The 27794-nt window shown below is 36.5% G+C and overlaps 2 protein-coding genes and 1 long non-coding RNA gene across 5 annotated transcripts; 2 read left to right on the top strand and 1 right to left on the bottom strand.

Annotated features, from left to right (window-relative positions):
* On the top strand, positions 1 to 8826 carry LOC124305492 (alpha-tocopherol transfer protein-like). Of its 2 annotated transcripts, XM_046765016.1 has the most exons (6): positions 20 to 533; positions 3645 to 3739; positions 4874 to 5119; positions 5583 to 5777; positions 7472 to 7643; positions 7878 to 8826. In XM_046765016.1, the coding sequence occupies exons 1-6, from the start codon at positions 317 to 319 to the stop codon at positions 7907 to 7909; spliced, it is 957 nt and encodes a 318-aa protein (XP_046620972.1). In that variant the 5' UTR covers positions 20 to 316; the 3' UTR covers positions 7910 to 8826. The 2 variants fall into 2 exon arrangements, with proteins under 2 accessions (XP_046620973.1, XP_046620972.1); XM_046765017.1 differs by lacking the exon at positions 7472 to 7643 and having other exon boundaries at positions 1 to 533.
* On the bottom strand, positions 7882 to 27769 carry LOC124305493 (alpha-tocopherol transfer protein-like). Of its 2 annotated transcripts, none has more exons than XM_046765019.1 (5): positions 27625 to 27769; positions 12175 to 12348; positions 10970 to 11523; positions 9436 to 9586; positions 7882 to 9117 (listed from the first exon to the last, which is right to left on the bottom strand). In XM_046765019.1, the coding sequence occupies exons 2-5, from the start codon at positions 12341 to 12343 to the stop codon at positions 9086 to 9088; spliced, it is 906 nt and encodes a 301-aa protein (XP_046620975.1). In that variant the 5' UTR covers positions 12344 to 12348; positions 27625 to 27769; the 3' UTR covers positions 7882 to 9085. The 2 variants fall into 2 exon arrangements, with proteins under 2 accessions (XP_046620975.1, XP_046620974.1); XM_046765018.1 differs by lacking the exon at positions 27625 to 27769 and adding an exon at positions 16887 to 17357.
* LOC124305497 (uncharacterized) lies at positions 13397 to 16577 on the top strand. The gene is made up of 2 exons (XR_006908393.1): positions 13397 to 14834; positions 15006 to 16577. It is a non-coding gene; the product is annotated as an uncharacterized LOC124305497 (long non-coding RNA).
* Positions 27770 to 27794: the final 25 nt, after the last annotated feature.

Raw genomic sequence — 27794 nt, 5'->3', positions numbered from 1 at the left:
GGGAGTAGCTTTCTAGGGCGATGTCAGTGCCCCGCGAGATTCCTGCGACAAACGCTGTAGTGATCGAGGAAGTCAGTCCTCCGCAAGACACTCGCCGACGACAAGTGCATTTACACCGTTTGTGGAATTATTTTATCCTCGATTGGAATCGGCATCGAATCGGTTGGAATTATCTTCGGGAAAATCAGATTCTCGGGAGACGATCGTCGGTTTGAATTTCCCGCTTCTGTTGATCGCGAAGCCGTTCATCGTTACCGATTTCTGAAAATCGACAACCGATCTTCGAGTTTATCTCTTCCGATCTATCTGTAGAATCATGTCCAAAATAATTGAGACCAGTTTGGCCCCCGGCGGCCAAGAGGCGCTCACCCAGAGACTTCAGACTGTACCGACTCTTAAAATCGGATCGGTTGAGCTCCGCTTTGAACCCGAAGGACTCGACGAGTTTTATGAAAATAAGGCCAGGGAAGAACTCAGGGAAACCGACGATGTCGTTGCTCAGGGACTTGAAGGTCTCAGGGAACTTCTCAAAGGTTTGTTTCAACCGATTTCTACACTTAATCCCAACCCTGACAATTTTTTCCCCGGGTTTTCTCCTCCGTGAGATTTTATTTCACGCTTTTGTTTATCGAAATTTATTTTTCCAATGCTTCTCAAGCATAGAGGAATGTAAAAAATCGACTTGGACCGTTTCAGAAATTTCGCGGAATGTCGATTTTTTAATTACACTTACTTACGAAGGATTAGAGAATCAAATTATTTCTGGCTCGAAAAGGTGCAAAACTTCTTTGAATTCTCTTGTCGAAATTATTGAGAGAAAAAAATTCGTTGAATTTACTGACATGTAAATCGTAATCAATTTGTTTGAAAATAAACCATAGATTGTGAGGTGCCAGTGACGTATCGTTATTATCGATACGTAATGGTTTAAGGGGGGGGGGGGGGGGGGGTAAGGTTTTGCACTTTCGAAAAATTGAATTTTTTTTTGTCCTATCTTATTGTTAAACATTTCGAGAATATATGCCCAAAATTTTAAGTCGATCTGAGCAAAACTCTTGAAGTTATTGTCTAGTTAGTCTCCTGCCCTTTAACACTATAGCTCTGACAGCTGGTATACAGCTTATTCACTTCCATGGTTCTGGTCCATTATCCTGTTTCGAGAATATTTTATTTTAAGCCATAAAGACATATTTTATATTTGTATGTATACTATACACTTTACAATATTTTTAAACGAGAGACGAGCGTCAGTTTATCGTTGTACGTGCGATCGTGCGCTTGTGACTTTTTCTCAAAACTACTTTTTCAAAGGCCGTGTTCACTGCCATTTGAAAACTACTTGACCGAATCATTTCAAACTTGGTACACATTTTCTACATATAAAATACCTCCCCCCAACGTTTAGTTAAATTTTTTTTTTTTTTACATTAAGGGGGTTTCCCACCCACAAAATGGCGAAATGTTTCGTGAAAAATAGCAGTTTACACTTCAGATGGCCACCAAAAATTTTTGAATTAAAAAAAAATAATCAAAGAACGTTGGGGGGAGGATTTGATGATACTTTGACAAAATTTTAATGGTTTTTGATATCAGATAATTTCCGACCGAGATGTAGTGAACACCGCAAATTGTTTGTTTTCTGAAACGTTCTGGGGCAAGCTCTGTCACCGGCTTGTTTTTCAATATTTCCGCATGAAAAAATTACAGAATATTGTTAAAAGTATACTTAATAATGTACAAATGGTTTGACTAAATTTGCTCAATCCATACTTTTAAAAAAAATTCACAAAAAAAAGTGGTTTTTTTTACGCTGAGAACCTTACCCCTCCCCCGCCCCCCTTAAGTGTTAGGATATAAAAGAAAGTTCATTACCTCAGTTTGTAAGCCAACGACATCAAATGTAAATTATATTTCCGGATTCTCTTTAATTCAAGCATGCCATTAATTTTGATTCTTTATTCTGTATGTTTCTTTTTTTTCCTACTTCTATTTTTCGAGGCTGCGATTTCGTAGTTCAAGAAATTTGTGCCACCAAATTTTTCATTTTTTTTTTCTCGGTTTCTTGATATTTGAAGTTAAAGTAGGACACTCTTTTTTCATATTCTAACGGTACTGTACGTTTCTCTTAATTTCTATGACTTCACGTATTCTCTTCACGTTATTTAGTAGCATCGATTCATATCTGAAATTGTTTGACCATTGGTCTTGACTTTTTTGCATGTAAAAACGGTCCGCAAAATAAATTTCACTGTAAGACAGATGATTTGGAGAATCAGCTGCTACAATTGCACATATAATGCATGTATAATATATGTGCTTACACAATGGTCAAGCTTCGGAACGGACGAATTTTTTTACACATAAATATGTATAACCTTACGAGTCGGCTTGAACGATCGGAATCAGCCGTCCGATTTGAGGCGATACCTCAAAACCTTGTAACTACAGCTCCAAGATACACGAAGAAAGTTTTTATTTCACATTTGTTCGTTTCTCTACATGATCTCTAATATTTAATAGATTTGCAGATATTATTACAGAATAGTCGAAATTTTTAATACGATATAATTATCGTCATATTATTAGAATTATTTTTTACACAAGTTCAATTTATTTAAAACTAATCCTTGTTCATTAAAATTATGATCGATCGTTGGATTATAATGAAAAATCGTTAGAACTGGATTCGTCGTGTTTTTATTTTTGTCTCACATTCATCTTTTATGTGTAGATAAATTTTTTTCGACCTTCTTTTGGTTCCCCCAACACCATATTCGGTCCACACTGTGCGCAAAAGCTCAGTCAGCGAAATTGAGTTAGTCGTCTTGACCCCTGCGACCCGGTGAGAGAATTGGACGTTTTGACAAAAGACACGACACGATGACCGGCGGGGATACCAATTTTAAATACGATTGTACGACTTTAGCTGTGACTCGCTGTTAGGTTCGGGTATTTATATGTTGGTAACCCGAATTGCACGTATAATATGATTACATGCATATGTGTAATGTGTAATGTATAATGTATACAATTAGACCAAATTGCCCATTGCATACGTATGTGTGCATTTATTACATAGATGCGGTAGAAAGTGTTATCGCTTGTAAGCACACGTGGAGCAATAGTTTGCTCTTTGTTTTTCCTTTGCTCGCTTGTAACGCGAGTGTAAAAGGAGAACAGGAATGAACGAGAAAGAAAGAAATATAAACTTGAATCTAAAGAAAAGGAGAATATCTTACTATCCGTTCTGGGATTAGCAAAATGTACTACTAAAGAGAAAGAAACGAGAAAAAATCCAAAATCGGTAAAAAGTGTAGAGATTCTAAGAAAAAAAAAAATACCTGCCTCGGTGTTCGAAAAAGTTTTCCTTCAGCATTTGTAGAAGGAAGAAAAACGTAGATATCGACAAAAACGAAGTCGGATAAGACGAGACAAAAGTAATTTAAATTTAATTAATTAATTAATTTAATTAAAATAAAAATTGCAAGTTGAAACGCTAAAGGAAATTTTTCTGTCAGATTGTTGACGTCAATTGATTATTGGCAAAAGAAAGAAACTTCTGAAACATGTGAAATAATAACCTTCATTGCGGTTTTGCAGTTGTTTTGAACCGCAGCATTTGACTTGTTATTCTTTATTCACAGGTGAAACGGACCTGATTGTGCCAGCCGAATCTGATGAATATTTGTACAGATTTCTAAGACCTTGTAAATGGTATCCGGAAAGCACTTTCGAACTGGTGAGTACTTCGAACAAACCTAATAACACTAATATAGCGATTGTAACTGACGTCGATGAATATAGTCGAAAAATAATCGTATATCGACATTTGGAACCTTTTCATTGATCGTTTTTCTATTACTTTCACTTCGTGAAAATCGAAGAATTGATGAAAATTCGTGAGCATAAAAACGACACACGATCTTCCCGATTTTTTACGAGTTGTGATGATGACGTTGCGAATACCGTTCTAATGATATCAGTATGTCCCAATAATAGAATGTATATGTTAACTGAAATTTGTTTCGCGCAAGTTAGTACTTTATGCACGAACCGTTGGTAAATGAAAAGAGCAAATAGCATCGTTAACGACGATGAATAGAACTGCGTGGATTACTAAAGAAGAACTTTCCAGGAAGGCTGCGAAAGAATTGCGAAATATTTAGAAGTTATCCGTCCCGTCGGGCATTTCCACTGGCGTGGGTACGATTGCGTTTGTTCTCATGATAGGTTATGATTCTCTGGGCGAGAAAACGGCAGCTTTCACCACTGAATCACACCGTAACGACCTTCTCCTTCTGACGAGGGAAACTCCCAATTTGGCGGCCGATGCAAGTGCGTCGATTACCGATTTCACCGTTTATGCGATGCGGTTATGCGTGTTTTGTTTTCTGGTTTGGGAAATACCGATTATTATTGCCACGTTGACGAACATTGCGGTATTTTTGTGCCGATGATCGGTATATTTAGCGAAACCAAAATCGATTTGAAACCTGAATGGAAAATTGTTAATCGCGTATCAATAAATCCTTCCGATCATTCATTGGCCTTGAATAATAAGTAGTTTTTCTACACAGTCGATTTTTCGACCGATCCGTAAAATCTGCAGTTACCGATTGTCGATCTTTTTGTTTTATTATTTTTAAAATATCTGGGAAAAAGAAAAATGTATCTTCGAATTACAGTAATTACCGATCTGATTGGAAAAATCGCGAAAAATTTCAAGCGTCGTTTTTCTTTGAATAGTTGACTGTTATTTATTACCTATATCAATAAATCGAATTCCTCACAACCTTACATTAATTATCTAAATTTTCAGGAAAATGCGAAAATTCTAAATCATCGGTTGATAACAATGTGATAAAAATTACAGATGAAGCATTTCTACGGATTTCGCAAAGCACATCCTCACATATGCGATGGTTTGGTGCCCAGCAACCAGCGGAAGATCCTGGAATCCGGCATCATCACCCCTCTTCCTCGGAGGTGTGGCGACGGTGTAAGACTAATGCTAATCGAGGGTGGCAAGAGGTGGAAACCCAGGGAAATCACCCTCGACGAAATACTCAAGGGGATCGTGCTCGCCCTCGAGGCAGCGATGTCGGAGCCGAAAACCCAGGTATTATTGTCGCTCACAAGTGTTGGGGAAGCAAAGAATAAAAGATTACTGTAATTCGTAATCGTGATAGCATTATACAAGCGACAGGACGAAGTTGAGAAATTATTTGACAATTATTGTCAAACTGGTATTATTTCATGATTATCTTTTCATAACTTCGCCATATTTAGTGTACAAATTTTCAGGAGTTTCATTCCGCAGAAAATATGAGCTTGAGAACAACGACTGTAAAGTAAAAGAATCCGAATTGGATGTGTGTTCGAGCTCACAGAAGTGTCTGAAAGAAACACAAAACAAAAAAAAAAAACGAATGCCAAATTGATACCAGACAATAGGAAAAAAAAATGTTCAATCGTAATGTAAACCAGAAAATTGTAATTTTATACCCGTCGCAACACATTTACTCTTCAAACTGATAATTTATACGTTGACCTTTTTCTAATATTGAATTGTATATTTTCAGGTTTGCGGAGTGCGAGTGATAATTGACATGGCTGGACTCTCCTTTTCGCACGTGACTCACTTCACCACGAGTTTTGCCAGGACACTTCTTGAGTGGGTACAACGTTGCCTACCCTGTCGCCTGAAGGGTGTTCACGTGATAAATCAACCCTATGTGTTCAATGTCGTCTTTGCATTCTTCAAACCCTTCTTGCAGGTAAATCTACAGTAACTCCAATCAGGGCAATTTTCTCGCTAGAGGTTCAGATATTTATTGATCTGAAGATTTTTGCTGTTCTCGATGGATTTTCACGATTGTAAATGAAAATTCAAAGGTCAACGATGTAAGGAAATGAGCTAAGGAAGAGGTGAAATGAAAAACTGGGTTAAAAAATTCGTCCATCTTTATTCATCTCAGTCAATTTTCGAACTTTCACTTCTTTATAAAAAACTACGCAACCAAAATAGTTCAAGGAATAATAATTGGAAGGTGGGGGGGGGGGGGGGGGGGCAAAAGGTGAATCGTTTTGTTAAATAAAAAAAATTGTTGAGAATCGTACTGAAAACAATAACAATTATAGATCATTGAATTGCAAACTTCATTTGAATCGATAATCGTCATTCATTGCCATAAATTTTATTTCCTGGCTACTGAGCGTTGCACAAAAATAACGCCATGACAATGACAGTGACGAAAAGACAAGTCATCGGGTGATTTAAAATTAATCCATGCGTTCGTGCCAGCTCTAGAATTACGTAAACAATGACGAGCGCGTGTAATGTCGGCGTGTAACGAATATCAATCTATAGATTACACTGCAGTAGGTACACATTATGTATGTACTGGACATCGTGTAGGCAGGTTAATCTGCGAATAAATCAGTAAACATATACGAATACATCCCACATTTGTTTGCACAGAAGTCACGCAGGATCGATTTCGTAACGCATTTAATATGATACCTAATACGTAGAATCAGTTATTCGACTTTTGTTTTCATTTTGTCTTATTTTCCTTTTGATTCGCGAGATTCAGTAATTCGTTGAAATCGGTTGGAAAATATTACTCGAAATTTTACGCAACGATCCGTTTGTCTGCTTGTTCTGTCCAGTTCTTTGTAATTACTCGGTTTTTCTTTTGTGAAAATAAAAGAAAAAAAAAAAGACGTGAATTCGATGGACAGGCTTACAAGACAATATTAAGAGAACGATAATGAATACGAGTTTGACTCTCTGTTGAATAAATTAAATATAAATAACATGTAAATGGAATATAAATAAAATATACGTAAAATGGTCGACAAAATTGTAAAGGTAAAATAGTATAGATAAAATAGTTCGAATAAACAGATTGATAAATGGTAAAAACAAAAGTCTACATATAAAAAAAAAGGTTAAAAGTTATTCATTCACACATCCAAACATTCACACAATTTAAAAAGACGCTTTCAATACACAAAACACCAAAATTAACTTGTCCCTTGTCTTTGTCGTCGAATACCGTTGCACCAGATGAATCACTTGCCAATCCGGGTTTTATGCGCTTCTCCACTCTCGTTTGATGGATGCTTAGAAATCTTGTGTCCACCTTCAGGTTGCGTCGTTTATTCACGTTGAGATGGGAGATGAGAACAGCAGGGATTGTAATGACGTCGAAAATTCAGTGAACTGGTACTGGGTATTTGGATCTTTAGGAAAGCTTAAAATCGACTTGGTTTTCGACTTCTGCGGAGTATTATAATTGTCGGGCCGTACGGGTTGGTGTCTTTCCGCAGAGTCTTCGAAACGTTCAACCGTTTCTCCCGCCTGACGCCTGGATCGGGATGGCTGTGTCCAGTAACACTTCGCGGGCATTTCGAATTTAGAATATCGTCACATCTTGATTTCAATCTTATTTCTTCGTATTTTCAGGAAAAACTCCGGCAAAGGATACACTTCCATGGTACCGATAGAAACAGTCTTCTCGAACATATCGACGCGAAAGCTTTGCCCGATCGGTACGGCGGTGACTTACAAATTCCCAACGAACCAATCGGCACGGAGCTTTGGAGTTACTTCTGCACTTTCGAAGAAGATTTTGAAGGTTATTATATATTCTAACGATGAATCGTTATTTTACGTACATTTTTATAATTTTTTCTTTCCTTACGATCTGCCGAGTTTTTATTTATTTATTTATTTATATTCAAATCTCGCAGCCTGATTCCATCGATCAATAACTTCGGATCAAAGTATTTATTTGATCCTTCTTGTTCTCGTATTTTGTACTCTTTTTGGTATCGTCGTTATTGTCGTATAATAATTACTCGTGTTTCAGAATCTAACAAGTACGGATATAAATCCGTGTGATGAGAAGGAAAATGTTTCCACTCCAATCATGGTGGAAGAGAACTAAGCGGTCAAAGAAGACGTCAAAAAATCGTGCATGCACGATGTATGAAAATATCGGACAGACGATGAATGTGTTACGATTTTTTAAAGCTGTTTTGAAACTATAAAATCGTCTATTTCTAAGCTCTTTTGTTATTATTTATATATTACGTCGGGTATGTTTTTCTATTTTGAACATTCCTACGTCTCTCAAGTTTGGTTAATGAAATGCATCGCATTGAACAAATTTTCGATGTAACAGACGAAGTATGTTTTATAAAAATAATTAATGCATCGCAGTGAATAGTCCACGTGATAAATTTGCGATTATATAATTATACTTAAATTTTATCAAAAAATTGAATGAATAAAATATGTGATATCGGACGAATTTGATAGCCAACCGTTTGATTAATTTATCGGGTTTTTCAAGTATACAGGTACGGATAATTGATTCATTTTGTTCGTCAGATACGGATGACCAAGGAAATGAAGTGAACAATAAACATTTACAGTCATCGATAACAGTGAAAATTGCGATAAAGAATGAGAGAATATAGTTAACTAGTATCAGATAATGAGATGAATTAAAAAATTAAATTAAATTGAATAAACGAAGCGGGGTTTTTCAAGAGGCAGATGCAATTTTCGATTAATGCCATAAATATAATTGATCAATAATTATCATGTGCTGAAAGCGCTGCGTGTCAGTTGAATTTGCAGTTTTTTTTTTTTTTTGTTTTTTCTATTTATTCGCATTGTTCTCACAAATTTTTTATAAAACTTCTATTTTCCTTTATAAAAAGAACACATACGTAGAGATCTGTACAAAAAAAAAAACAAAACACATTAATAACAGTTAATAATGATAGTAAAATTAACATTATTTATAATAATAGTCGCGATGGTGACCATCAAGATAATAATAATACTAACACGTATAGTGGTAACAATAATAATAACAACATTAACGCTAATAACTATCGTCACTTTGTGCCCAATTAATTATACACATGCCATATTATTTTAATGAATTTCTTTTTCTTTTCTTTTCTTTTTTCCATTTTTTTTTTTTTTTTAGCGATCACCTATCAATTTATAACTTAGAATCAATTATTTTTTCATATGTTTGGTTGCATGATATTTACTATGTCTTCATTTTTTCTTGTAACCATAGGAGTTGATTGCTGAAACATAAATATCCGCGGATGAAAATTAATGATTTGTAAGTATGAATGAAAATCACAAAAAGGAATACGAAATATGCTCGCCGATGAAAGTCGGTCGGATTTACGAATAACTTGAAATTTAGGAAGTCGGTTTCAAAGTTCGCAAACAGTTGAAAATATTGGAATGTGTTTGCGTGAAGAAGAGGAGCTTTCACTCAATTGCTGTGCGGATACAGTTTAAAAAAAAACTCGTAAACCAAACGCTTTTCATTTACTTTGTTATTTTTAATCATAGGTGCCTTGTTCAAGAAAAGGAAAATAACTTCAAAAACTCACCCTCGTACTCCTTGTCGCACATGAGCAAAAGTTCAAGCCACTGGGGTCCAGTGACTCGTGGAATTTGCAGATTACCACCGTAACATTCAGGTAAACATTTCGGCGACAAGTGTTCGTGTAGGGATTTCCTATCGGTACCGTGGAAAATGATCTGTAAAAAAATTTGTTTCAACATTTATCATGGACTGTTCTAATTAGATGAAATCATACTTGAATTTTGAGAAGCCTAGAATGTGGTTCGAAGAGTTTGAAAAGGAATGAAGAAAGTCGAAGAAGTCTTGAAGCGACGGAAAATTAGAGACCGTCTTCGTCTCATTCTCACAGCAGGAATGCGTCGCGAAGGAGGAAGAAAAAAAATTAAGACGCCTAATATACGCCTTGATCCGAGCCTTGATCACAATGTTGTGCAATCTGAACTCAGTCAGTTACTTTCTACCGACAAGGAGAGTATCCCAGGTTTGATTTTTTTTCATAACTTGTTATGCTAGACTAAAATCTAAGCGAAGAAAAGATAATGAAGATTGAGAAAAAAGAATCGTAGAAATTTGAAAGTCCTGCAGAAGACGTACGAAAAATTCGAATCATGATCTTCTATTATTAAAAGTCAGCGATCGTTTAATTTTGCGAGGCGAGATAAATTAGGTCTCGATTACAAAAAAGGACGCAAAGAAGCAATAACGAGAAAACAATAAAAGAGGTTCAGAGATTTTTGAAAATCGCTTGAATCGAAAATCATTCGTCATCATTATTATTTTTTGGAAATTATTATTAAAATATAAAATTTCGTAAGGTGGCAATCGAATAAAAAAAAAAAGGAACATAGCAATAGAAACTTTTAAAAGGTTTTAAAACAATTTAGAACCAATGACATAGCTCATTGTCAGTCAAGATTCATATAAGCGTAAACAAATCATTGAAAGGACATTCTGGTACGAGTTCAACGTTATTAAAGACATAATACGAAATGATCTGCATCTAGCTTTTTGTATATATATATATATACTCTTATATATAAATAAGATCAGACTGAAACGAGTTCAAGGAATACAACTTAAATGCGATAAAAATCGTCGGAATAATTAGCATCGAAAGTATCCGTGAATTAGAAAAAGAGCAACAACTCTTTCTGTCCAACTATGAATATGTCATATGCCTACGTAACGGGGATAGGTGTGAGTATATGGTCAAGGTGATGACGTATACATGAGAGATAGCCATTCTCCTTGACACAATATGGACATGTTCATACTGCTCGGACAGCAGCAACTAAAAATCGTAAGAAAGACGTTCGAAATATGTCCGATCATCAATTTTTTCACCTCAAAAACAGAACTTTATGACCAAAAGATGTCTCTCCCGATGTTTGCCCGTGAAAAAACCAGTCACGACACATCGTTCATAGGTAACTTTGACAATTATCAGTTTTGTGCTGCGTTAGTGACTTTACGCACAATGTCCAGACGTGTGTAAATTTTTTACGCAAACTAGGGTAATTGCTCGGCTGAAATAAGACAGAAATAAGAAGATTACTCACTCGGCTCTTGAGCTTTTCCCTCAGGAAAGGTTTGAACAGTGCGAAGACCACGTTGAATATATAAGGCTGGTTGACGATGTGGATGTTCTTGATCCTGAGGGGAACACTGTCCTGAAGCCAGTCGACGATCCTTTTGGCGAAGGGCGGGGTGAACTGCCATGTCTGCTGAAGTGAGAGACCGTCCATGTCGAAGATGACGACGGCACCGGCGATTTGGGACGATGGCTCGAGGGTGGCAGCCTCGAGGAAAAGAACGCAGCCCTTGAAGACCTCGTCCAGGCTGCACTTGTTGTGCTTCCACTTCTTGCCCAGCTCGATGATCAGGATTCGACGACCGTCCTGATCCCGGTTTGGAAGCACCGTCAGGATGTTGTGTTCGAAGATGTTCTTCTCACGGCTTGGCTTCAGATCATCGTACACGTTCGCGTGCTTTATCTTGAAGTTGTAGTAGTTCTTTATCAGCTTCAGTGCCGACGCTGGGTAGAACTTGACCGGTCTTAGGAACCTGACCAACCACGCCTCGTTGTCCGATGGCCAAACCAGGTCAGTCTCTCCTGAAATAAGGATCAACGTCTTGGTTTCTCCTAGTGTTCACCTTTTTCTTGGTAAGGAAGGTGTCGTGAAGAAGATATTCTCAGTTTGTTCACCAAGAAGTTTTCGGGATAATGATTTCAGACAAAGACAACGTAATTCGAGATCATATTCATCTCTAAGGATGCAAAAGAATGCCTGAAGAAAATAAGATGATGAAGAAAAAACAGTGGAAAAGGTAGCGTAAGATGAAGTTCAAGGTTCCAATTGTACAGAAATATTCATGTGAATTAACAAACAAACATCAGTATTTCTTATCCTCAAGGAAGAAGAAGACGGTTACAATTGTGAACGCTTATCTGTTGGACAGGTTTAAGTCACGAAAAAAGAAGAGGAAAGTATGAAGAATCTATAAATTACCGGCACCTTCTGTCATTTGAACAAGAGGTGCATTATCTATGAAGAAAAACGTCGGGAAAGAAGGGGAAGAAGATAACAGCATTTGCACATTCTTCGCCGAAGAAGAATCAATGCAGAAAAATGAGAGTACAAAGCTGAAGAAATAAAAAAATGTCAGCTTCTGATGAATATTCTTATTTGAGAGAAGAGCAATTCATAGAGAAGTTGAACTTGTTCTCCGTAGGAGTAGGATCTCCAGTTATAATTATTCCTACCGTTGAGGAGCTCCCTGAGTTGCGCAACGGCCTCTTTCGTTCTCTCGGGTGTTTCTCTGAGCTCATTTTTGGCAACTTCAACCAGTTCAGCCGACGGTGGTCCAAGTTCAAACTCGAGAGTGAAATCACCGAGCTTCAAGGACGGCAGGACGTCCATGTCGGTCATCATCGTGGCTAGAAAAAGAGGTAAAAATTTTTTTTACAGAGTCGGTAAATCCCGGTATATTATTGAATTCAGTTAACGATCAACGGTCACGATCTTCTGCATCGTAACCAGTGATGGAGAAATCACACGTGTAATGTAATGCCTTTCCGTTCCTAATCGGTATCCTATTGGCAGTAATTGTTGCTTAATTACTCGTTCTTCATGTCAGGCACGTTCGATAGCGGATGTCAATTTGAAACATGTTTGGTAAGTATAAGGTCAAACTGATGTTAGGGTGAAAAATATGACGAAGACGAAGAAGAATTGAACGACTTATCATTTTCCACCAAAGGTGACTTGTTTTCCGTAAGGTTTCAGACTGACGACTGATCTGGAAAGCTTTCTTCAAGCAATGGGAAGTCACAGCTTGCGTCAAAGCTTCCAAGAATACGGTTTGTACAGAAAGAAAAAGTCACTATCCCGAGAAAAGGAACGCTCGATTAATCTTTTCTAAAAACTTAAAGACCTCGAAGATGGGATTCAGACCAAGGATGAATGCGAGACCTAGATCTCAGAAGCTGGTAACCTTGACAATTTTTTTAACGCACAAAATATCCCAAATCTAAAACATAAAACAACGCATCCCAAACAGTATCAAAACAAGCTTAATGACTCCGAAAAATTGGACAAAAACATCGAGCCGCCGGGTAAATACCAGTCAACTTTCTCCACTGATTATTTTCTCCTATATTTTCTTCACTGTTAAAAATTTCTGCACAGTGGCCGACAGAGATTTAATTTTCTCATTTCTCGAAATATTGTACGATGGTCTCGACGATTGAAATTGTTATAAAATCTGAAGTTATACTCGTGTATATATATTACATCGATATTTATTTCCCGTTCGTCGTGAATGCTAATTTCACTGCGGTTGTCGAGTTATGGACATCAGGGAATTACACGCAGAGATGATAAAAATGACCTTGCGGTGCGCGGTGGTACCGAAGAGGACCAGTTCATCTTCATTCAATACGAATGCATATTTTTACGGTTCGCAAACAAGCCTTACCTCGTTGAAGTTCAAGGAAAAAATCAGAAAAACTGTTTATATTCTACTGCCGGATATCAGAGACGAGAGTGCATGTTGAATTTTCGTAGTTTTATTTCGTTACATTATACCGATTGACACACAGCCACGCGTCATGAAAATGCACCTGAAGCTGATCGCAGATCAATTCGTGCGCAGCTGTGTTCAATTTAAATATACATACTCATTTCCAGTCAAACCGCGAATAAAGAAGATGATGAGGTAAAAAAGAAGCCGGATCTGGGAGAAAGAAAAAATTGGAATGGACAGAAGGACCTTGGACCATGATCTTGCAAGTATATGACTAATGATCAGGTGGAAAAAGGTCGGACGAGTTTGGTATCTTATACATATGCATATTACAAGGTGATGAAATTTGACTTTAGTCGATTCACGATCGCGATCTCGCTGAGACTTAAGAGAAAAGGAACCGGATAAATATTTTAGAAAATTATAAACGTGGTGACAGCAAAATATATCATTCACGAACGAAGAAGATTCATTTAGTTTCGAGGAAAACAAAATAAGTCTTGCTCTTAATTTTTCTAATCATTTATTTTTATTGTTATTATTATTATTTTCACAAAATTTGAAAGAGAAGCCATTTAGTTGCGGTTCGAGAAATTGTAAAAACGTTTCTTTTCTTTGTGTTTTTCGAAACAAACGTTTTCATTAGGACTTTTGGAAAATAAGATTTCAATAAACATTACCGATTTCGACTTCGTTATAGTAAGATTATATAATATTATTTGTGACGTGGAACGTATACAAACTCCAATGAAAATGATCATAAAATATTATAATGATGACCATAAAGTCTTACGCAGGTAAGGCTATTTGCGAATCGATTAGCAGAAATATTTAATATGTAAATCGTCTACGTATGGCTGCTTATGCTATTAAATGGTACTCGTATTATAAATACATACATAGATTACTTACGTCATTGAAGTTCTATTAACTATTGATCATCTGACGCAAAATACTGAATTGATAAATTCGCGGTAAAAAAGCTATGTAATGAAGGTGAAAAATAATAATGATCAAACTGCAGGTGACGGTGAAAAAGTGATGACACAGATGAAAAACTACACACGACAAGAAAAAAAAATTAGCAACCACAATTTATCTGATTGCAAAAAATGTTGAACCAAACAGTTTTCACAGAGCATAGTTTAAATTGATTATCGTTATTCCTTACGTACATGCGAGTTATAATGTAATAATTATGCAAACGACGATGTAAGAAACAGCGATGACAAGAAAGATTGGACAAAGTGAATATAAAAATAGGACCAAAGATCAAGATGTCCTAGCCATTAACAAGTTAGTACAGGCAGCTCAGCTTTCAAATAAATTATATAGGATCGTATGACCGTGACCATCACTCATGACTCGCGACCCATCGATGGTGATCGTCGTTAATCGGTAAGTTAGAAATTACGCGTATTAATTTCTCGTTAAACACCTATTATATCTACCTCAGTCCGTCTTTTTTTGGATGATAACGAAAAAAAAGTTGCTTATAACACTAACGGGCTCGATTGCGATAATAATATTTCTATCTAATTGTCAATTTTTCTTCCACTTTCATGCAAGGTGTCTTCGTCGGGATCTCTGTATCAGCCCAAAGGCAAATGAAAATGCTATTATTGGACGAGGAAGATTCTGCAACGCTCGTGGATGCCGATATTATTTTTTTCTCAGGCGACATTTTGTGCTTGTTTTGGGTATGCCAGATCTGGGGAACACAAAAATGGCCCAAACGCGACGAATTGAAATCCCGTTCGCTAGAACCAGCAACCCAAAGTCGCGAGGTGGATGCAGCTGGGACGCAACGGCCATGACCTTGCAGACGACGTTGAGTCAGGGCTGATAATCGCGCGTTTGCAACCAAGTCTCGTTCTGCGCTTGACAACTGACTCGAGTACCGTGTACAATTATTCCCTTCATATCACGGGTAATTTCTGTACCAGTATGTCAACAGCTGGAATGAGGAAAATGGCAGACATGCAGAGTCATCGGATCGGAATATAATTCGAAGTGGAAACACAGATTTGTTGTTCACGTTGCTGATTTCAGTTTCAAGGGATAAATAAATAAATAAAGAAATAAATAAATTTCAATAATTATTTTCGCGTCGTCGACGAGGTTAGGCCCCAGAAATCAAACGTATCAATTAAACGTAGCTCGCATGCGCCGGGTATACGGATAAGTAATGCTTACGAAGCAAAGCAATTATGTGTGAACGCGGAACAAGCGTAGTTTGAAACGCGATGAAGAATAACCGCTCTTTGTTACGTAATGTTTTATGAGTTGTGGATTGCAAGAGCTATGACTTGAAACGTGTTATTTTGAAGCAGTCACAGAACTCAAGGTGAAGTTCTCGATTCTCAAAGTTTCAATCGTGTCATGTAGCCAAAATTCAGTTGGAAAAAAAAAAATTAATATTAGAATTTACGATCGTTATTCGCCAATTAATCAGGTGCAAAAACATGTGTAACAGAAATCGATATCAAAGTTCTTAAAAGCTGTATTAATGTATTATTAAACATCCGTATGGCCTTCAACAGACTGTCAATTTTGAAAAAACGTTTACAATACACTTTATACAAATTTTCAAGATCTGCTCTTCACCGCCTTGCGCATATTTGCCAAGACAATCAGTTCGCGCGTGTCACGTACCGTGAAAAAACTTTCCCTAAAGTACATGTTGTACTTCGAGGAAAAGAAGTACGAAATATGTGCGCAGTCAAATAACGTACGCACCGGAAAAAAGTTGGTTTCTGATGATAGTTTTTTTTTATCCTGAAACCGTATAATGTAAAGGTTATTATAACCAGTCTGTCAAATCGCGTCAACGTGTTTCCGAGAATCCACATAAAGATGATTTACAAGTGCGGACACCGATTCCATAATTTTCCTTTCCGTTATCTTCTATCCTTCATGAATCATCTCTCAAGAATGTGAATACACCGAAACTCAACAGAGTAAAACAAGTGAAAGGCAATTCAAAAGATTTATCAAACGTCTCCTCTCCGCATTTCACTGTCAACTATCGGTACGTAATTTTTCAATTACACGCAAAATTATTCAAAGATATGCTGTAACCACTCATCGAGTGATTTGAATTAATCGTTAACAACTTTTTTCTTCCGTTTTGTTCTAACCTCAACTTCCAAAAAACAAAAATATTCAAATCATTCGGTTTCTACACTCGTTACTAGCTTCTCTGGGTAATTTTTGAATTGAACAGAGACAGATAGATGCAAAAAATTCAACAACTCGTAGAAGGAGAAAAATTTCGAGAAATAGTCAAACTTTCGTAGTTCATACATTTGGCTTCGGTTTTTCTAACTAATTTTTTCGAACCTTATAAACTTCGAATATCCATCGACGATTCCTGATCCAATGTCTTTGAAGAAGAAAAGAAACAAATGAAGAATGAAATTCCTTTATACTATTTTGTATTTTACTCACGTGCTTTCTTCGCCATGGTTGTTGGAGGAATGAGTTGTACCAAACGCTCGTTCTTGCCTTGCGGTGTTATATCGTACGCTCGTGTTTATACGTATGTATTTAGAATTATACATACAATGTGTTTATTATTTACTTCTTCGTTTTCAAAATATATTCAGTATGAAAATTTTCGTACAACCGAGCGATGGAGTAACAAATGAAATGAAAAACAAACAAACAAATAATTCGATTGTGACGAATTTTACGACCTTACAATATACGTTACCGTTGTTATATTTCTTTTGTTTATTTTGAATTGACGATTTTTATCGGAAGAGAATAAGGGAACAGGAAGTAAAAAACCGAAAACAATAACCGATCGAAGAAATGAAGTATATTTGTCGAAAATTGTTTTATGCGTTTCACTTCAAATTTTGATTAGAGAGGCTTGATTTATGGACCGCCCGGCACGGCGAACGGCTTCAAAGTGTGTCCGCGTTTCGTGTCTCCGGACGTTTTATTGTCATGGACGAGCGAACGAAGCGGTATTAACAACACACTAGCCACCTCTACAGTCTAACTGTACAAACCAAAAAAAGGCACGCGAAGAGAAGAAGAAATTGGGGGAAAAAAGGAGCGAGCACGCACTTTACACTCGACACCCAACACATGCAATGTTTTTGGACCACCGACAGCTCAGCTCGTAGCTGACTTTGAGATTAAATAATCGTCGATCAGCTTTTTTCGGTTATCTGTACAGGCGACGTCCTTCTTCGTTTAAACTGGCATACATGTATGTTTGTCAGTGACTGTCGGTGAGCTTGTATTGGGCCTGTGTGCATTTTTAATACAGACGGCGCAGGCCCCAGGCTCAGAAAGTTCCACGATTGGACAAACGGTTTTTAGAGGACAAACAATGTGCAGGGGCGTGACTAGGCTGGGATAAACTGGGCCCTTGAGGTAAGAGGGCTCCGAAGATGTCAGGAGGTGTAAAATGAAGACTGTGCTTCTGATGCTTGCCATTTCAAAATCTTGTTTTCATTTAATATTGTATTATGTACGTATGAATAATTGTATTGACTGTACAGGAAAAATGTAAAATATCTTCTTTGGATAAGTGGTAATTTTGGTTTAGAGTGAATAGAATGAGAAGCTCCTGAAAATTTTTTTACATTATTTACACAGTGGGCCCAATTTGCGTCCTTCCTTTGGGGCCCCTAAATGCCTGGTTACGCCCCTGACAATGTACCTTGACTTTATGTGATAATGTATACAGAAATTGTACGTGTACGTGTATTTTTGAGCGCGATTCAATTTTCTAGGTCTATACCGTATCTTATTCTTCCTGTAATATCCTATTTTTCTTAGAAGATTTCAGTTCTATATTGAATGATTTATAGGAAAGTGAAAAATGTGAAAATCGGAAATCAGCAGAAATTTTTGAGAATTTGAATAAAAGATATGAAGTTTGCGTGAAGAAAACTTTACGGGCGCATCAGCTACTTATGAACTATAAATAATACAGTCTTAGTTTTTCTTTCGTTTTGATAACACCATAACTGAAGTGACTAACAATGAGAAAGTTAAAAATCACGGCTAAATGGCGTGACGAATGCTGAGGTATATTTGATATTATAAAACGAGTAAGATTAAATCGCTCCTGGCATACACAAATGTCTTTTTTGACGGCGGTAGAAAAAATTTAACATCACTATTTTATGTATTTCTGCAATTTCAACGTATAAAAAGTTTTTGTTTTTTCTTCAATATATCATATAAAGATCCAATCACGCAAACGATTAACGCTGATTTGAATACTTGGGTAAAGAAAAAGAGAGCACTGAAACTAATTCTGAGTCAATATCGGAGTAAAAATGGAAAGAAAAGAAACACTGCTTGAACAATATAAACCATAGAGTTGGCGTAAATTTTATTTGTAAACCCTTCATACTACAAATTCGTAAATACTTATGTATATACATAATAAGGTGGGCGTTATTTTGCCTTTGGGACATCTTTTAGCTCCCCTCATAAAAATACAATCAAGGTATGTAAAGTTTGAAGACGCTCAGATGATTTCAATGCGTGATTGAAATTTCAAACGAGAAATTACTAATACTCGAATATTCATTACACAGATAACATCAATTTAATAAACCTGAAATTTTGCACACTTTTTGGGCATATTATGTGGTATGAAATGCAATTTTTGCAGATTTTCTGAGCGCCGATCAAAAAACTTGACACATTCAAAACGTTTATCTTCGTTATCTTTGATATGTTTGTGAGTAGAAAAGTTATAAATCAAAAAATGTGTAAAAATTGCATTTCTTACCACAAGATATGCTCAGAGTGTGATAAATTCCAGATTTTTCGATTGAGAATATGTGCCACGTGTAATAAATATTTAAGTATTCGAAAATTTTCAATTATAAATACAATCGCTCGGCGGCACTTGTTAAAGTTATTTGAGTGCATTACATCACAAAAAAATGTATTGCCCTCCGCGTGCATACGTAATATTGTGTACGTATATACAATGCCGAAGAACCATTGAATCGATCCAAATTACTTGACCAGATTCTAAACAAGTGTATATAGGACTGCACGCCAACTCAATAAACGGTTGACTGTGAAAGTTTCTAATTTCACTATAATACATGTCGCATCTCTGATTTCATTACTGATTATTTAAATTATTTGTCTAGTCCTAAAACGGAGTCGCGAGTTTTTTCGAAATTTGATAATAGATTTTCAACACCTACGAAAATCGGAAAACACGATAAAAAATTTTTTTTAATGATTTCACAAATAGAAAAATAACGTCCTTCTACTTTAAATCTTGCGTGAAATGATTTATTTGAAAAACTGAACCTTTTTTTCTTGCTTCATAAAAATCAATCTGAGGGTTTGTGAGATTAGTATGAGAATATATAAGGTAAAGACGAGTGACCAAAAACGTTTGAAAATTTTTTCGGAAGATTTTCAGGGGTCTTACCAAGATGGAAAGCATCATTGATGAAATTAAAAAATGGTCAACCGTTTACTGACATGAGTTGGCATAGAATGCCCCATATATGTGTGTGTTTTCAACATATATGTATGTACCAAGAGGTTCTCTTGAAAGGACCTGCTCGTAGCGCGTGCTATTCATTTCGCTTAATTTTGACAGGATGACATCCGTGCTCGCAGCCTGGAGCAAACCTTTCTCGACAAGAACAAATTCCCTAGAATCAATCGGTTGACAAGTGACAGTCAACCATAACCTCTCGCGTATTAAGGTGCCGCTGACCTGGCTTGTAAATCTATATTTCATGACATCATAAGCACTTACAGAACTTCTAAGCGTTCAAATTTCATTGGCCTGTACCGCTAGATTCGACCAATAAATATAATTTCTATGTTTTTGTGAATCGTGAACAGGCTTCTGTCACCTGAAAATTTCCTCGTCGAACTGTGCCATATTTACGGGAAGCTAATGCCGATGGAATCGGTATTCCCGGATTACATGTGTGCTAGTAGACATCTCTAATTTCCTGTCGGAAGTGAAAGGAATTCTGAAATCGTAGAAGCGGTGAATATTCGACAAGTCGGTTATTCCAATCGGTTATTCCAAGCGTGTTTTTAATTATTTGGTCATTAACCATAATACACATTATCAGCGATCTGCCTTAGCAATGACTGAGTTAGGTAAGCCAGGGACGTAAACCTTTACTCAAGCTACGATTTCAAAAATTTCCTAGTCATATTCGTACCCCCGTTCTCTCACAATTCGACAAGGAAATTTCCCCACTTCTGACGTCAAGAAATATATTTATGACACGCCAGGTCAGCGGCACGTTAATAATGGCCGGGTTTACGGCGTAGACGTGATTCACTACGCATCGCTCACTCTGCCTCCCGTGCTAGTAACATTTTTACGAAGTTGGCTACGCGCATAAACTAGACGAGTTGCAATTGTCGAGCAGGCGGAGCAGGTTCTTTCGAGAGAATCTCTCGGTATATATATATATATATGAATATGAAACCAGTTGACCGCGATCGGTAAATACGTCGAACTGTCACGTCGGTCGCCGAACTTTAAGTCAAGATGGGTCATGGGGGAAGCCTTCGCGTCGCTGGGCCACGGATTCACTCCAGACCGCTAACCAAAGTGATAAACAACGACCGCCGCAAGACTCGGGATGACCTGTGGCGCTGTTGACGGTCAATCATCACATGAACGGCTGAGTAACGCTTATGTGATATACCTATATGTATGTACCTATATACCTCTACGAATGGGTAACTTTACTGTCCACGCGGGGAATAATAACAGATTATCATCCATATTGTACTTCGGGAATTTGAATACAATCAACTTTCTTGTTGTCGTTTTTATTTTCGTTCTTCTTTTCGTTGGGTTTTATGCTTTTATGCTCGGCTGTTCTCTGTTAGATAAAAACTCACGGAAACACGACGTTGAAGAGGTTAAGATTATATGTGATGGAAGCAAAAGAAGAAAATAATTATCATAAAAAAATAACGACACCTTTAAGACGTGTTCATAATTTTATTTGCAACTGAACTAGACGCGCATGTTCTATGAATAAGTAATCATAGTTGCGGATAATGGTGGAAAATATGCCGCACAAAAGTGAAAGAAGGAGAAGATTGTGTACGTACAATGTATACATCGAATCGTGTGTATAATTATTTTTGCCACAAGGGAAGAATAAATATGCTGTTTACTTGAGCCTCGAAAGCGCGTTCATTCATGTATTTATATGCTGCAACCCATCCATCTCAATACATGCATACGTAGGTATAATATATGAAGGCCTCCGGGCAATCGGTATATAATATGAATTCGTAAATACGTCAATAGTCAGTGATGATAATTCTTACGTACGAAAGCGTGTAAGATTTTCTCCATGCTTGTGAGTGCACACGTAACTTCAATGCTAAAATAATTATAATATCATCTGAACCTTAATCATATTTATCGTATAAACACTATCCGTATAATACATAAGAGTCGCTTTATTGGTGCTGGATATCGTAATATTCGATATAAATTGAATACCAAGGAATTGTATACGCGCGGTATTTATACAGGTAATTAACATGAAAATAAAGAAGAATAACAAAAATTTGAAAACAATTTAGATACTCAGAAAAATACAAACAAATAAGCGAAACGTAGATAAAATTTTCCTCTGCTACACGGAGCAAAAGAATCGGTTATATCGACAAAATCGTGGCGGAACGAGACATTTAATCACTGAAATTAAACATTGGTTGATGTAAATCCTTGATATTTCTTTATTCACATATTTTCAGTTACCTTCGTTGATTTTTAATTACATTTAGTGAATTCTACCTTTCGCCGCGAGGTAGTCTGCAACTGATTCTTTTTCGCCGCAAAAATATGTTTTGTTCACTATGCTAATCGCGTCGCTTATAATCAGTGAACGGATCGTTTTTTTATTTTCTATCACTTTTAGGTCGTAGATTAATCGGAAAGAAATAAATTTAAATAACCTTTAAAATTTATAATACTTAATTCATTGAATGCGGTTATAAACTATCGACATGAATATTATCGCATTCGCGAGATTTTTCAATTTTTTCCCTCTTGTTCGGTTCAAATTTTTTTCCTGGGATTCAGTTAAAATTTCTATCTTTCTACTGGTGCAGTGAATGTGCTCTGTAAAAAATATGACACTGAGCAATCAGCATCGAAGGAGGTGTAAACAAGTAAAATAAGCCCAATGATTGTTGTGTTCACAGTGACGTGATTCTTAAGGGGTAACACCACTCTGGGATTTTGGAAAGTACAATTTTTTTTTTTTCTGAAAAATTGAAACTACACGGGGAGATGTTTCACACTATTGTAAAATATCGTAAGGTTAAAGTTGATATTTTGAAAGATATGGTAGAATTTTTGAAAAAATATCAATCTATTGCCGAACTACTTACGGAATTTTCCAAATTTATCAGGTTACTACTCACTATACCTACTTCGTCTTGCATGACTGAACGGTCGTTTTCCGCACTGAAAAGACTGACAACGTACTTGACATTAACTATGACTCAAAACCGGCTCAACGATACCTAGCAATTCCGGACGTCCTTCGTGAATCAACTGAGAATCTGTACTACGAAGAGCTGATTAATGAGTTTGGATGTCGAAATCATGTCATCTGAACTGTTTCATCATGGAGATTACACAAGGAGGATGAACTCAAACGGGTGAATTGACAAAACTTGTCACAGTAATCGTTCTCATTAAGTTTATTTTTTTTTTTTACCACTAGCGTCGCTAGTGTTCCTATTGTACCGAAGTGTGATTGGTTGCATGGATGCTCAAGATCGACTCTAATCGATGATCCTGCCATGTGATTCTTAGAAAGTTTTCACTACCGCTTTATACCCCCTCCACTGTCTTCGATGCATATGGGACACAAGTCTCATCTCTTTTCAGACAGCTTTTTGTTTACATGGAATGCATGCTCCTTGTGTAGTCGCCATGTATTTCACTTTCAACATAACCGCACTTCTATTTGTGAAGAGATCAGTCACAGGGTAGTGTATCATTCGAGTTAAGTGTGCGCACTTAAGCATTTGAAGGGGTGTCAGGATTAAAGGATCAGAGTTGGAAAAAAATGAAACCATGTTTCCGATAAGGTATTTATTCGACCACCATTATTCAATGATTAAATTGAGAAACAATGTATAAACGCATTTTGGAAAAGTTTACGCATTTTTCCTCAAGTAAACGTCATTACAGTATATCGTGATACGAGTGCGGGAAGTTGGCGATTTCTGATGAGTGTGAAGTTTGTGACAGGAGCCGAAGGTGAGCGCAGCGTTTCATACAAGTCACGAAGACACATACAAGACACGCGACGATTTTTGTAAACGCCTGTAACGGGAAGTTTTACTCGTTCACATGGTAGTCTAACCCGAACGTAGCCGCGTTGCGGAAACACAGCGGACGCGATCGTAGTTACGAGTCATCACGTTATATAGCGCTAATTGCATCGGTTTAGCTCAGAAAACTGCTAGAAAAATACCATTTCCTAGCAGTAGTGTGATATTTCATCACAGTTTCTGAACTGTTGGAAATCGGATACTTCACGCGTCCCCCACAGTGCACGAAGTCGAATTTCCCGTGCAGGAGTTGCAAAAATTAAATTTTTATGAAACAAGTTCATCGTTTTTTCAGGAAAGATGGTCCCCGAGAGACTAATTTTATACAAATACTCATAACCTCACTATCACCAAACGTAATCTCAAAATTAATGCAGAGCATTAAGTTAAGTAAGGTGGGACAATCTTTGCCGTGATGGCAGAAGTTATTTTCGTAACGCCGGATATAGTTTCTCTTTTTTTTTTCGTTCAATACAAACGGCTTCGCTACTCGCTTTCTCTTCCAAGATACCTCCAACTTCTTCTCGGAAACCGCTATATCCCCCCCCCCCCCCCCCCCCCCCGGTCTTTCGAAGATAACGAAGGTGCGCATACTTACCCACTGCGCACGATTACCCCGAATGCCTCTGACAGTTAGTCGGCATATGCACCCGAAACAACCGTCGGTGCGATGTTCTTCTACGGCCAATATCCGCGCAACGTAAATCAGTGTCCGCCTATCGATATAAGGGTGGGGGGGGGGCAAGTGTTAGGGAACTAACTAGTCTAAAAGTTGACGCTGGATTGTTCAAATTTTGCATATAAAATATTACTTTTCTCGTTCTTAAATATGATATCACTCGTTTTGAATATTCATATATGCATCAATACACAATGTTGAATCGTTGGGACACTACAATTGAATTTATTTTAGAATTGTAATAATCTAAAAATAGAAAGAGTGGGTCGGCTTTTGGAACTTTTTGGTCTATAGTTATATTCTGATATTTGATGGATGCTTGCAATCGTGGCCAAAATTATACTGGTGTGTTTTCTGGAGTGTGTTGCGTGAGATTTACACTAGAATATTTTCACCTTTCTTCGTAATCATTTTCAATCAAGCCACGTATAATAATGCTATTAGCAATTATAAGATATAATTGTAACGCAGGAAATAATTAAATCTCATAGGAGATTCGCGTACCTTTGTTTGAAAACAATTTTTGTCCTTTGTATCATTCTTGGTCATACAAATGTATTACGTGATACTTAAAAAGGAAATCTCAATTGTCGAGAATAGGTGTCTAACAAAATAGTTTCATAAAGAGTAAAAATACTATTTTTCACGGTACTCTTGATCACAATACAAACAAATTCGATTACTAGAAATAGGACCAAGAATGATCAACATTTTTTGCAGCTAATGTTTCCTTTTTTTTTCATAAAATGATTCTTCATGAAATTTTTTTCCATTGTATTATTTTACTATTTCATAACAATTTATATAAAATTTTCTATAAGCATCGTCTGAACTATGTCACAGTTCATCTAGTCTTTCGATTTTTTTCGTTAGAAGTGCACGGTCAACAACAATGCGACATGGCAATTTTCAATGCCCATTTTTCGATTCTAAGGTCGTGTATAGTTTCTATTCTTTCGTCAAACCATTATTAAAATCACCGCAGAGATTTGTGGGGACAATAGACAGACCTACATTTTTCTAAAAACCTGTTTTTTGGATACTAGAGATTCATTGAAATTAGAAAAAGTCATTTTCAACTGAAAACAAAACTTTTCCTGAATCAATTTTACATATTTGCTATGCGAAAGTAAAAAACGGTGAGATATAGAGAATAAAATTCAATGATTAATCAAACTCAAATTAACCTAAAAGCAAGCGGAAGACCCTGAACCAGTTCAGCTGTCGCTTTAATTGCATTCGTCACAAGTGACTTGCAACATTAATCGTGAAGCGTGTCAGAGCTTGCAACTGCGGCTGCGCGAACCGCAAACTTGTTTTCAAACGAGAAATAAAATTTAAAACAATAGACAAAAAATAATAATAATAATATCTGTTGTAATGTCGCATCTTTAACGCAATATTACTTTTTAATAGTCTACCTGTTGGTCTCAAAGATTCAGATTAAACCAAAAATACATTAAAACATAAGTTGAATAATTTAGTAAAATTGTATATGTCTACCTGATGCAGCAGACACATCATTACAATCGAGACTAATGTGAAATATTATTAATATAAATGTTTTATGTCAAAACTAATTGAAACATAACCAAATCATGTTAAGTCATTGTACATGTTTTCATAGTTTTTAGTTTTTCTAGTTTTCATTTTTATTTTCTCACTTTTATTTTTAACCGGGTCTACGCACGGGTAACTTTTTACCTCCAGTATGTTCAGCATTTTATCGTATGCTGATATATTTATGTACCTAGGTTTAATAGTAATAATAATAATAATAATAATAATGTAATATTAACCAGATTCAACAAGGAGCTGCAGATAATGGAAAATTGAAATTATGACCGAGTTCGAAAATAAATCAATGAATGAATGAAAAAATAAACCGTTCGACTGTTACTGTGAAATAGTTTTAATAATGTAATATCCTATTGTTCTGGTGAAATCGACTGAATATTTTAACCTGATATATGGAATTAATGAATTTTTTCGTTAATTGATCGATATTGTCGATCAACTTCAAACACTGTGCAACGATATATTATTACGCCAGCACTTGCTGTTACCGGATACAGACATAACCTAATCTTACACACAGAACATAATCTAATGATAATGAAACCCAACCAATGAATCCGGTCACTACCATTTCCTCTGCCTCTTTTTTCTCAACAATTATATCCTTATCTATACACATATCCTCCACTCGTTGCGGACGATGATAATTGCTACAGCTACAAAGAAATATCTTATCTTATATCACGCAGCACTAATTCCTGCATTTTAAAAAGAAAATTAAATTTCCTACAACTGCTGCATTAAAATTTTTTCTTTATATTGAGCCATTAACAAAATAACAACAAAAAAACAAGAAATTTCTACAAAATTGACTTTAGCGAACTGTACTGTCTCACCGGTGTGAGTTACATATAAGTCGTAATGGGCACTTTTATAGAGCGGGTGATATGATAGCACAAAATGCCGCCGAGTTATAGAAATTTGAAAAGCAAAAAATGAAATCATACATGTAATTTGAATGAGAAATCTTCTCACGTTCTGGGAGAGTACTTAATATTAATATTAAGGGTTCAAATTTTGGGGGAATTTTTTTTTTTTAAGCATTTCCAACAAAATTTCAGGTCGGGAGCGAAAAAAAATAGTCCCAAAAAAAAGCACCCTAATACTTATATTAATATTTTATAATTGGCAGGTGTATGTACATATTTGGTTTACTCCTGTGGAAAAAAGTTTACAATTTTTCACTGTTTTACAACGGAAGTTCGGCCTGTTATTCGAAAAACCAGGAACTAAATAATCTTTCGGATGATTGACGTTTCGGATAAATCAAATCGCCATTCGGATAATTGACGTTTGGGATAACTGACTTTGCATAATCGATGCTCTATTAAGTGAAGAGAACAGATAATCTGTCAAAAATACAAGGAAGTAGAATTTTTGGATTTATAGCGACAGAAGAGCTCGACTAGCTTCATTTCAGGGTTAGAATAACAGTTGCCAGAGTGTGATAATAAAAATGAAAATAACAAAATATAAACAGTTTCGATTTCGGTAAGACGATAAATATTTTGGTTGAACCTATTTATTGCTGGTACGACTTGTAATTCGGGGACAAGCATTTTGATGTAATGTACAAAAATACGGTACCGTGAAAAATTGAAGAGCGAGTGGAAAAACTGCGGATGATCCAGTTCGGGTTTCAGTCGAGATGAGTGCGCAGAAATTGAGCGCGCGAACACCGAATTCCGTGGAAATTTGCGAACGCAGCTTCGCGGAAGATCGAAGACGGAATGAAGATCGAAGCTCGGTCAGACGTG

Source organism: Neodiprion virginianus, chromosome 5 (assembly GCF_021901495.1).
Source record: "Neodiprion virginianus isolate iyNeoVirg1 chromosome 5, iyNeoVirg1.1, whole genome shotgun sequence".
Lineage (NCBI taxonomy): Eukaryota > Metazoa > Arthropoda > Insecta > Hymenoptera > Diprionidae > Neodiprion > Neodiprion virginianus.
This window is presented reverse-complemented; position numbering and strand designations above follow the sequence as displayed.

Coding starts and splice junctions, on each gene's coding strand:
- LOC124305493 (XM_046765018.1), bottom strand. Junction 11,524..12,174: donor ACTCAGGGAGCTCCTCAACG/GTAGGAATAATT, acceptor TCCTTATTTCAG/GAGAGACTGACCTGGTTTGG. Junction 9,587..10,969: donor GGGAAAAGCTCAAGAGCCGA/GTGAGTAATCTT, acceptor ATTTTTTTACAG/ATCATTTTCCACGGTACCGA.
- LOC124305492 (XM_046765016.1), top strand. CDS start 317: ATGTCCAAAATAATTGAGACCAGTTTGGCCCCCGGCGGCCAAGAGGCG. Junction 3,740..4,873: donor CGGAAAGCACTTTCGAACTG/GTGAGTACTTCG, acceptor TAAAAATTACAG/ATGAAGCATTTCTACGGATT. Junction 5,778..7,471: donor TCTTCAAACCCTTCTTGCAG/GTAAATCTACAG, acceptor TCGTATTTTCAG/GAAAAACTCCGGCAAAGGAT.